This window comes from Theropithecus gelada, chromosome 3, assembly GCF_003255815.1.
Source record: "Theropithecus gelada isolate Dixy chromosome 3, Tgel_1.0, whole genome shotgun sequence".
Lineage (NCBI taxonomy): Eukaryota > Metazoa > Chordata > Mammalia > Primates > Cercopithecidae > Theropithecus > Theropithecus gelada.
In genome coordinates, this window is record NC_037670.1 from 77887089 (window position 1) to 77899563 (window position 12475).

Sequence of the window (12475 nt, forward strand, 5' to 3'; positions counted from 1 at the left end):
TACTTCTTGGTCCCCCTTCAATTTGTATTAGTTTCTGTTTTTCACATTGGAAGCTCCCATCCCCACAGCCTGGTGATTCCTAGCTTGACATTTGTATCTAAGAATGAGGAGCTGGTTAGAAGGTTGCAAAGTGGATGGGTCTTAACTGACTAGTGGTTTTTATTACAGCATGATCAGATTGGAAACTGCTTTGTTTGGGGAGACCCAGGCTCCTTTCATCTTGTTGCTTTTTCATCTACCAGCCTCAGCTGCCTCTGCCTGTGGCCGGAGTCCAGGAGGCATATCTGATTCTTCACCTCAGTGCAGAAGTGACACCCAGTGCCAGTGACTCCTCCTCCCCCTCACCCCCCCACCCCCCCGCCCGCTCATATGCAGACACTTATGCATGAGGGAGGGCTGAGCACACACTCACTGAGGCAGGGTCAGTGTTCCCTTTTCCTCACTTCCATCCCCTCTCTGGCAATGAGATCGCTTTTTGAAGAGAAAAATGATCTTTTTCATGAACTTCTCTACATTTAATGAGGGCTGCCCAGAGTCCCTGGGTCCCCTCTGATCTGTTCCTGATCTCCTCCCCCTTTTTTGAATATTTACCCTTGTCTCTATCCAGTTCTCCATTGTTTCTGAATTTTTGTGAGAAAAGCCTGGACATCCTTTTGTAGACATAAGTAGTCAGCAGAAAATGCCTTTTCTTCCACATAAGGAACCAGCTAGTCAGAGGACAATACCTTCATCTTCCGATTTTCTGTTCTCTGTTATTGGAGGTTCAGAGTTTTTCTTTGATACCTGAGAAATTTTTTTAAGCTGCTTTTTTTCTAGATATGTTCCAGAAGCCCTGAGGGCCTGGAAGATTAGTCTGTATGTCAAAGCCCTTTTTAATTTTGCTTGATGTCCCCCTTTACATCTGAAGTGAGCAGTCATCATTAACACAGTTAATCTTCCTACCGTCTTTTCCCATGATCCAACCAACTTACCTATGAAGTGCTTAGTATTCTTAAGCTCTGTAGCAGAATGGAAGAGCGTTTTGTATTAATTTTCCACTCTTCCACTGCCCTCCACCTGTTTTAAGGAAAAGTTGAATTTCTTAAATTTCATGCCAGTTTTGCTTCCATTGTTTTGCATATTTTCTTATTCTTTATTTCCAAAAAATCAAGCATTTACTGCTTATACAGGCTGGATTTTTGGCTAAAAACGCATCTTAAATAGACTGTGAATTGTACCATCTCAAACTTTTCCAGCTACAAATTTTTTTTTTTTTTTTTTTTTTTTTTTTTTTTTTTTGAGACAGAGTCTCACTCTGTCGCCCAGGCTGGAGTGCCGTGGCACGATCTCAGCTCACTGCAAGCTCTGCCTCCCGGGTTCACGCCATTCTCCTGCCTCAGCCTCCTGAGTAGCTGGGACTACAGGTGCCTGCCACCACGCCCGGCCATTTTTTTTTTTCTTGTATTTTTAGTAGAGATGGGGTTTCACTGTGTTAGCCGGAATGATCTCAATCTCCTGACCTTATGATCCACCCGCCTTGGCCTCCCAAAGTGCTGGGATTATAGGCGTGAGCCACCGTGCCTGGCCTTTTTTTTTTTTTTTTTTTTTTTTGAATGTACTATTAACTTGGCCTGCTAACGTATCTTTAATCAAACCCATTTGGTCTAACAGTTGTGTATGAATATTTAAAAGATAAGTATTTTTATTTAGTATGCATAAATTGATGAAGGTTATTGGTTGGCAATATTGGCATCTTTTCTCCAAACCCTTCCCCTTTTTATGTGTTCACTGTCTCAGCAAATGACTCTTCTGTCTACTCTAATGCCCAGTCTAACCTCTCGGAGATAGCCATGACTTTCCTCTTTCCTCTGTAATCTAAGGAGCCACAAAATCCTATTATTATTGTCCTGCTTCAGAATATCTCTGGCATTCTTCCACTTCTTTACCAGCCCATCACCCTGGGATGACTCTGCATCAGCTCATGGGGCTCTGCTCCCCACTGGTCTTGCTCCCATGCTGCTCTGCACACTCCTGTCAGTGTGGTCTTATCATTTGAGGAACTCTGATGAGGACAGCGCAGCTGGAGAACAGAGTGTGAGCAGGAGGAAGAATAGTGAAAGGAGTCGAGGTGTATGCAGGGGCCAGATCCTGCGAGGCATTTTTTACATGTTTTGGTGTTTGGGTTTGACCTTGTGGGCAGTGGGATGCCATTGAAGGGCTGTGTGGATGGAGTGGGATTGGGTCTATTCATTGTTAAAGACAACACACTCTGCAGCGTAGAGGGAGCAGGCTTTGGGTGGGGGGTGTCGGAGGCTGTAGCAGCCCAGGGGAAGAGGATGGGAGCCTGGGCTGGTATGGCGGTGGTGGGGTGGAGGGAAATGGACAGACTCTGGGATACTAGGAGGCAGAATTGTAGGGGAGGCTCCAGGGGAAGCATTTGTTCAGAGGAGAGTGATATTTCCAGGCAAGAGAAGGAGGAAGCCTCTGGGAAGAGGCTGTGGGTGTCAGATAGGTAGTTGTTCACCATGGAATGAAGGGCCTGGAGCACACAGTGGAGAGGTCTGCATAGGAGTTGAGGGTGTGGTGGTTGGGTCAGAGCAGAGGCTCACCTGAACAAATGGCCCTGCCTGGTATTGGGGCCAGTACCGAGAGCAACAATGACATGAGGTGTGGTGTGTTTGGCTTCAAGCTTTCAGAAAAGGAATGCCAGCAGTCTTTTGATTGAATAGTTCTGTTTTCAGATACCCTTTCACTGTCTTTCATGGACAAGGCTTGGTACTAGGCACCATGGGTGAATTGACTTCACAATCTAATAAATAAGTAACTTCTGTTAGAACTGGCAGATAGAGAGTTAAAGACATTAATGACTTGCTTGAAACAGACTGGAAAGGACCAAGCTGAGAACTTTTCTCATCCTTCCTGAGTCTTATCCTCATTCCTCATCTTTCTTTCCTTTTTCTTTCGTTAGTAACCAGTGAATCCCCTCTCCCCCTGCCACCGTGAGTATAGGGGAAGGTTCTCAGCTCTGAACCAGGCCTGCTTGGCATTTCTTCATTGAGCTGGAAAGGTGCCCAAAGCCTTCAATCTCCAACTTAAGATTGGAAATTATCTTAATTTGGTTATTTCCAAATTTTTCTCCATTTTCTCTTTCTTAAGCATTTATACAACAATAAGAAAACTTACTCGTAAGAGTTATTTAATATAGTTTTGAATTAACTCTGATTGCTTTTTTCTCTTCAAAAGTTGAACTTTGGATGGTTCATCATTTTTGTAAATAGAGATAAAAATCTCAGTGATTAATGAAACCTATCAAAACTTAATAATTGATTTAAATCTATACAACTGTGGTAGGTAGGAAAGAAGAAAATTATAAAATTCTTAAATTTTAGAACTGGAAAGTATTTTTAGGTCGTTTTTAGCTTTTTTTTTTTTATTATCCCCTCATTTTATATCTAAGAAAAATCAAGGTTTAGGTGAATGAGATGTATAAGTAAATGTGGTAAATGTTTAGCAAGCTTAGAATGTTTTAAAATTTGCACAATAGGAGCTTTCATATTTTCTGACAGTAATATTGCAGAAGAAACTTTTTTCTTTTTTTTAACCACTAGGGAATGCTAAAATATCAACTGATCAACTATAGTGGGAAAAAAAAATTTAATTTTAGGTATTCTGATTGCTGCGTCTTTTCTGTTTAGCAAAATAAAAAGACTTACATAGTAGCCTCTATGGATTGGGGTAAGAGGGTGGACATGGAGAACACTATTTTAGATTTGTTTCAAGTCACATCATTTCACAGTGATTCTAACTCAGAACATCCTTGGAGATAAACACATTTTATTCTCCTCTTTTAGCTTTGCAGTTCCCCAAAGTGTACTAGAAAAAATATGCCTCTTTTGTTAGTTAAGCAAAGCTGAGCCCATATTCATGGAAGATATTGGACCATAACCTGTATTTTAGTAATTTGGTGAAAAAGGAATGTTGTCACAGTGGCTCTGCCCTCAGGAAATTGTCCAACCTCAGAGCCTCCCAGGTTGTATGACAACTGAGTGAGGGTATGCGACTTCTTAGGCAAACCTCATCCTGAGATTTCGTCGGGGAATTGGATTTGTGAGTCTTTTGTTCTTTCTCTACCTTTATTCTGCCATTTAGAAAATTAAAGTTATTAAATTTCCATTTTGATTCCTCGTTGTTCCAGGAAATTTTTAAAAGGAAATTTTATATTAAATTCCCCAAGTGTCATTTTTAAAAAAACTTATCTTTCTTGTGTTTTAGGTTGTTTTAGATTCTAATCAGAGAATGAGGTACCTTTGCAACTAGATGTTCCAGTGACATAGAAAATGATGTGTAATCTCCGTATAGTCACAACATTGAGCTTGTTGATTGTCTCCTTCAAATCCCTAGTATGTTTCGTTTAGCTTACTTGACCTGTCAGATTATGAAAGAATTAAAATTTTCCACTGTGATCAGATTTTGTCATGTTCTCTTTGTATTTCTAGAAGTTTTAACTTTTGGTATTTAACTCTTACATTGGTTGTCCAAAAAAAATTTTATTATTTTTTGAGACAGTTTCACTCTGTCATCCAGGCTGGAGTGCCGTGGAGCAATCTCAGCTTATTGTAGCCTCCACCTTCCTGGTTCAAACGATTCTTGACTCTTAGCCTCCTGAGTAGCTGGGACTACAGTTGTGTGCCACCACACAGCTAATGTTTTTTGTTTGTTTGTGCGTTTGTTTGTTTGTATTTTCGTAGAGACAGTGTTTCATCATGTTGGGCAGGCTGGTCTGGAACTCCTGGCCTCAAGTGATCCACCCACCTTGGCCTCCCAAAGTGCTGAGATTATAGGCATGAGCCACCGTGCCTGGCCCCTAACATTTTTATTTAAAGGAATGCAATTTGAATTGAGTAAATGCAAAGAGATATACTGTTTAACTGAATGGCTGTCATATAAATGACCGTCCTTCCCAACCCAAATTATATATAAATTTAATGTCATTCTGATCAGAAGCCTGATATTTTTTTCTTGGGTAGGGGAGCAGGGTTGGGAGACTGGTTCAGACGTTATATGTAAGAGTAAGTTGGTAAGATTTACCTAAAAAATCTTAAAAGAGTAGTTGGGGGTGGGGAGCTTTTTAAAATCATGCGTTAAAATTACCATAATGCTACAGTAATAAAAATAGTGTGATACAAAAAAATACAGAATTAAGTCAGTTGAATGAAATAGAAGAGAGTCTAGCATTGTAAGAAATTAATATAAGATAAAGGCTGAATTTCATTCACTGGTAAAAGGGATGTTTACTTGATAAATGATTTTAATATAATTGGCTATTTCAAAGAGAACAAAATTAGGGTGAAAGAGCTAAGTGGAAAATGCAATTAATAATATTAGAAGAAATTTTAGGAGACTATAGTTTTGAGGTGTGGAAGACCTTCAGAGACAAGACAGAAAGTGCAGAAGAAATAAAGGAAAATATCAACATACTTAAATACGTAAAAGTTTAAAAATTCTTTCTGACAGCATACACCACAAATGTATCAGAATACTTTGTCACACATGTGTGTTAGTTAACTTAAAATAATCAAAAATATCAGAATCTAAAGAGCATTAATTCAAGCACAAAGTGTGAGGGTGGACCACTCAGGAACACCAACTCCAAAGGAATGAAGTCAGCCTTTGGAAGCAGGGAAGTTTAGGTTTCATTTATATAGGCAGAGACAGAAATTTTTAGCAGGAATACAACATTGTTCATACAGGTGGCACATAGTCACAGCAGTTTGATGGGTTATAGGTGGTATTTCTTTTGGGGAAGGGTACATTTAACTTTTTTTTTTTTTTCTTTTTACAGAAAGTATAATAATGATGGATTTTCTATAGTCTGATCTAAGCAAAGTAAAGCAACACAGAGAAAGTTAATCTATAACAGGTTGTTAACTACGAAGGCAGGCTCACACCTGTAGTCTCAGCTACTCTGGAGGCTGAGGCAGGAGGATTGCTGAATCCCATGAGTTTGAGGCTGCAGTGAGCTATGATTGTGCCACTCTACCCTAGCTTGGGTGACAGAGTGAGACCTGGTCTCTGGAAAAAAAAAAAAAAAGTAGGAAGTTTTGGTGCCTGGCATTGTTTAATTCTCTAGTCATTGTATTGAACAAGGAAAATGAGAAAGCAAGTTAATCTATAATCTAAGAACGGAAGTTGTAACCATGTGTGACTCAGATCACAGTCACATCTCCCTCAAGGCTTAAAGTGGTTGTTTTTTTGGACAGCTTTTAAATGTTATTTTCACATTTGACAGTCAAAGGTTTGATAACCTTAATTTTTAAGTAGGGAAATAGATAGTCTAATAGAAAAATAGTCAAGAATGTAAATAAGCAGTTCATGGAAGAGAAAATGCATGTTGCAAAACAAAATACTAAAATGATGATCCATACAAGTAAGCAGTGCGAAAAGGGTTTTCACCTATCTAAGGACAAAATTGGAAAAGCACATGAGGTGCTCCACGAGGGGTGGAGAAACGACCTCCTGCATCCTCTGTAACTAGGGTGCGGACTGCTGCAGTGCTTCCGGGCACAGCTCACATCCTTTGACTCACGTGTCTCACAGTTAGGTCCCTCCTGCCGAAACAAACGCGCCAGTATTTACATGTACGAGGAAGTTTAACCGTTTTTTATTATAGCAAGAAATTGAAAAATGTTTCTATGTCCAGTAATATGGAATGAGCTAAATAACTATATTTGTATTATACAGTATTTGCCATCTATAAAAATAATCCCTCTAAGGTTATTACATATATTGATTAGGAATAATCTTTATGCTAGAATAATTAGAAAAGGAACAAATTTCAGATATTAATATGATCACATAGAAAATATATGTTTGTGTGGTTAGAGAGAGATTTGGAAGAATAGACATGCACTAAAATGTTCTTAGGTGAATAGGATTGGGAGAGGGCAGCAAGAGAAAAATCACGTTTTTCCCTATACACTTCTATAGTTTTTGTCTTGTTAGAGTAAGTTCAAAACATTAAAATGTATTTATTTGTTTTTTAAACGCTTAACTCTGTCTTAACCTTTCTAATGTCTAATCACTTGTGATGAAGCCTGGGCCTAGCCTGTGTTCTTCTCTTTTGAAGAAGATGCGGTGCACCTTTCAGGAGAGAACCCTGGCCTCTACTTCCTGGCCTGTACTGCTTTCTAAGCGCCTCTATCTGATGCTCTTATTTCAGTGATCCATCACTTTAGCCACTTTCTGGCCAATGTTCTCAGTTTCTTTGCTTCTTTGTATTTCATTTGTACTTTCTAGGCTGATAATCGGTAGGCAAAAATCACACAGTCTTATGATTAGTGACCCTATAGATGTGTGTTCTGCAGCCTCAATTGTTCCCTTAAGATATCCCAGCAGCACTTGTTTTCCCCAGTTACCGCTCTCCTGAAATGTGAGTGGTGTTTCAGACATTTGTCTTTCCTCAGACCTTTAATGCTGCCGTTGATTCTCTCTAGCAGCAAGTGGCTGTGTCTTCTGCTCTGTGGGGAACATGGAAACTCCACAAAGTACTTGCCACTAAATATGCAATCTTCCTCCTCTTTTGCCAAGGCAAACAGGCCACCTGTGCTGGGTCCCAGCCCTACCTGTCTCCTTCTGGATACTCCCTACGTGGATTATCCCTGCTGGCCATTGCATCTCTTCCTCTTTTCCTCATTCATACATCACAAGAGTAAATACAGGGCCTTTGATGCCTATACCATCTGGTTCTTTGTTTCCTCTCTGACCTCTCTGTGGTATACCTATACTTAAAGAAAAAGAAGGAAGAATATTTGGGTAGAATAATGAGAAAGCAGCATGAGCTAAAACGGGTAAGAAGACCTCAAGAGTAAAGATGCAGAACATGATGAAATAAACCTAAACCTTATGTCCCCTACCCAGACTTCGGGTACAGTAGGGAACATATTTCACTCTTCGCTGAGCAAATGAAGGTTAATTGTTAGAACTAGCAGATTATACTATTTTATTTTTTTACCTAGAGTTATAATCCTGATTGTCATACTTTGATATTTGTGTTCTATTCCAGTTTTTGAAAACAAATGAAACATAAAACTTTATCTATAAACTGGTATTCTGTATTCTGCAGAAAAGTAGCTTGGGGATGGGATTTGGGAAATATGAAATTAAATCTTTAATGTGTGGAAGTGCCTTGTGAATTTCTAGGAGCAAGTAGGCAGTGTGGGGTTTTCCATTCTCATGACCATGGATCCCTTTCCTTGCACATCTTTCTCACCCTTTTTCCTAATGTATGTCATCTGTCCCAAGGAAAGCAGTTTGAGAAATGTTGAAGGACATAAATAAATATGAGGTACTAAAGAAAATAAACAGAAAAATCAGGTTGCATGATGTACAGTAATATGACTAGTAAGAATTTTTTATTCCCTTTCAGTTTGCGTGCTTTTCTGAGTCTATACATTTTGAAGTTAGCAAATGATTTTTTAAAAATGAAAAAAATGTTATTTTGACTAATGAAATTTTGGAGGAAATAAACTATTTTGTGAATAAGCATAGGAGAGTTCTAGTATGACTAAAATCTTTTATAATACCAGAGGTTATGATCTTATGTGTTTTAAGGTTTTTCTTAGGATTGACCTGAATTTTTGTTATTTGAGTTATGTTTTCTTCTTTTCCAGTGGCAGCCGATTAGGAGGCCTGGTTACAGTGTTGTGCTTCTTTTTCAATCATGGAGAGGTAGGTAATCAAAAACCGTTCTCAGAATTACTCCTGGCAATGCAGTTTTCTTCTTTAAATTTAATCTATAATGGCATTCTTTAAATGTTTGATCTTATTATTTTGATTCAAAATTTAAACACTAGCATTCATTTAAGTTAACTTTTCATGACCATTATACTTCTTATGTGATATAAGGCTTAGTAATTTGATGAAATAGTGGGTCTGTATCAACTGTATCAATTCTTTTTTTTTTTTTTTTTTTTTTCATGAGACAGAGTTTCTTTTTGTTGCCCAGTCGGGAGTGCAGTGGTAGATCATAGCTCACTGCAGCCTCAAACTCCTGGGGTCAGGTGATCCTCCTGCCTCAGAATCAGCTTCCAGAGTTGGTGGGACTACAGGAGCTCATCACCACACTCTTAAAATTTTTTTTAAATTTTTTATAGAGATGCAATCTTTCTTTGTTGCCCAGGCTGGTCTCTAATTCCTGGCCTCAAGCAGTCCTCCTGCCTTGGTCTCCCAAAGTGTTGGGATTACAGGTGTAAGCCACCTCACCTACCCTCAAGTATCAATTGTTTGTATAATTTTAAAACTGTGAAAGCTAACGTTTTAGTTATAATAGAAGTAGGCGGTAATCGATACCACTTTCTTTTGTAGGGATAACTTTTTGTTGCAGGAGCTACACAGTATATTCTTATTTTAATGTATTAACATTTGATACTCTTTTAAGTACTTTTTGCAAAATATTTGAGTGTTTAAGGGCTTTCTAAAGAGAACAGTATTGTAAAAAATATAGACTCTGGATCCAGGTTGCCTGGGTTCAAATCCTGACTGCTATTTAGTGGCTCTGTGACCTGAGCAAGTCATTTAATCTCTCTTTGCCTTAGTTTCCTCTTTGTAAATGAGCATAATGATGTTACCCACCTCGTAGGATTATTGCAGAGACTAAGTAAATTCATATGTGTAAATACCTAGAACAATGTTTGGCACATGGTACCTGCTATGTAATTGTTAGCTTGTATTATTACTGTTATTGACTAATTAGCTTAGTTTAAATTCTAATATAAATTCAGAGTGTCACGTTTCTAGATTAATCATAGTTGTAAATGAATTTCTAATACATCTCTCTGTAGATTTCTTTCATGATAAATTTTTGTATGAGGGAGAAAAGAATAAAGGTCAGCTTGCTTTGTGTGAAGTGACTTTGTCCTTCCACGCATTTTATACACTCAGTGCCTGCTGTATTTGAATATGCACATGTTTTAACATGTGCTATAAGAGTAATCATCTCCAAACATAATGCAGAGTCAATGCTGGACTTCTTTTAGTCAGCGAGTTACTAATGGATACTTAGCTAATATGTTCTTAGTATTTAGAATCACAGAAATGTAAAGCTAGAGTATTTGACAACTGGTTGCAACATGACATCAGTTAATTGGTATAGTATGTGTTTAAAAAAAAAAAAAGTTTTGGCTTTTCCTGACTGTGGATCCTGCACATTGTGATACTGTGGGCCATGAAGCACTTTGAACCACAGATTCTGTGAGAATGACCTAAGAAATGGGGAAATAACCTTTTAATAATGGAAGAAAGAAGCATTGTGTGTTAACAATGAGGTGTCAGAGGAAAGAGGTTATTCAAAATTTTGGAACCTAGACCACCAGGAAGACCACTGTATGTAAAGCGCAAAGGTCTATCGTGCTACCCTCCGTGTATACCATGGTTTTTAATTCTTGGTCTTATGTTTTCTATAATTTTGAATCTCATGTGGCTTGAACAACATTCCTTACAAAGTTTTCTTAAATTTTAACAATGGGATTCAGACTATTCAGTTGGCTTTTCAGGCTGATGAATTGTCTTTTTGATACTTTTCAGCTACTTGGTATAGCTGAAAAGCATGCTTAGACATCACTTTTTTTAGGAAAAGGTAAACTGAATATCATTAGAATTAGAATTTCAGTTTTACTGAAATAAGTAGATAATTTTACTTGCATGTAAAATTACTCGTGAAAATACAGGTAATGTCATTAAAATTGAGAACATAAACTGCAGTTTTGGGTAAAATATTGGTGAAAACTCAACATATTTTGGTTTTAGGTAATGAGATTTTCAGACCCTATTTTTTTCTGATTTTTAAGCATACACGTTTTCTATGGACAGAAATATTTATTCTGGTAGTACCTATTTATGTATTTAGTGAGCTTTTATAGAGCATTGCTCTCTGGAAATGCTAGTGGGTTACTAATTGGTACCTTACTTTCTTAGGAGAGTTACTTTGGTCACATGAGTGACTGGTTTATATTGCAAAGAATAGTTCTGAATTGTTACTTACATTTAAGTTCTATTTCCATTATTTAGTTTGCTCTGTACTAGATGCTAAGATAGCATAGGTATACTTTTTTAAAATTTTCTTTTTCCTCCTGTGGTTTTATAAGGGAAACATTTTGCCTGAACAAAGCAGTTATAAAATGTGTAGCATGAATAGCTTAATCAATTATTAAATAAATAATTTAAAACACATTTAAAACCTTCAAATCTGAAACTTGTAAAATGCAATAAAAGGTCTTATAGTAATGATCAGTAATGTTGAGGTTATACATTTTATATTAAAAACTATGCAGATATTTTCATTGATCAAGCTTCTTTAGTAAATTTCATTCTGTTGCAACTGAGAATTTTTGCAAAGATGAAAGCTAGCAATTTCGTTTTGCCTTTAGAATGTTTTCTTTTACAGTATGCACACAACATGTGTTGATGGTGCAAGGTTTTGGCCTGCTGATTGGAAAGCACATGAATGTGTATTAAGAAAAACCTGAATACAGTATTTTTCTCCAATTTTTTGATTGTTAGAAATTCTTTTTTTGTGAAATAGGATTGTTTAGCTTTTTCATAAGATTAAAAAAATTATTGTGAAGCATGATTGATGCTGTTTCATGTAAAACATGTTCACATATATAAAGATGTACACATATGAAGAGGAAATTCCTTACTTTGTATTTTTTAAAAATAAATACTTTTTTAAAAAGTAATTCAAAGTAAATGAAAGGATTGCCCCCAAAAGTACTTCAAAGTAGATGAACGGATTGCCTCCAAAAGTAATTGAAAGTGAATGAAAGGATTGCTTTGGGGTTCATCTCTAGTTAAACCATTTTTATGGCCTACAACATATTTCTGACCCATATTTCTTAAATATTTTTGCACTGAACTGAGACTAAACTATAAACATACATGTTCCTAATTACTCATTGACATAGTTATGCCATTTATATAAGATTTGGAAAAGAATTCTTAGAACACTTTGAAAACAATCTCATTAATCCTTATTCTTATATGGTAGATATATAGTAAGTATCCCAATATCATAAAAATGGAAGCACTTAAACATTAAGTGATTGGCTCAAGGTTACCCAGCGGGGAGATGATTTTATATATTTGTATTTTAAAAAATTATTTGTTTTAACTTACAAATAATTGTAGATATTAATGGGGTACAATGTGATGTTTCGATTTATGTATACATTGTAGAGAGAGTCAGTCAAGCAAGTTAACATATGTATTCCCTCACCAAGTTAGCATTTTTTGAGGTGAGGATGCTAAAAATCTCTTAGCAATTTCAAAATATGCAATACATTAACTGTAGTCACCAAGTGGAGCATTAAAACTTACTCCTCCTGCCCAACTGAAACTTCATATCCTTGGATCATATCCCCATTACCCCGCTCTCCCCTGAGCCTCTGGTAACTACTTTTCTGTTCTCTGTTTCTGTGAGAATGACTTTTAGATTCCACGT

General features: G+C 37.1%; 1 protein-coding gene across 1 annotated transcript in view; it reads left to right on the forward strand.

Annotated features, from left to right (window-relative positions):
• The window catches only part of DPY19L1 (dpy-19 like C-mannosyltransferase 1), a 123489-nt gene that overhangs the window by 39034 nt on the left and 71980 nt on the right, over nucleotides 1-12475 (forward strand). The window contains exon 7 of the mRNA XM_025381067.1: nucleotides 8649-8706. Within this exon, the coding sequence (XP_025236852.1) occupies nucleotides 8649-8706 (58 nt within the window). The remainder of the gene's footprint in view (nucleotides 1-8648; nucleotides 8707-12475) is intronic.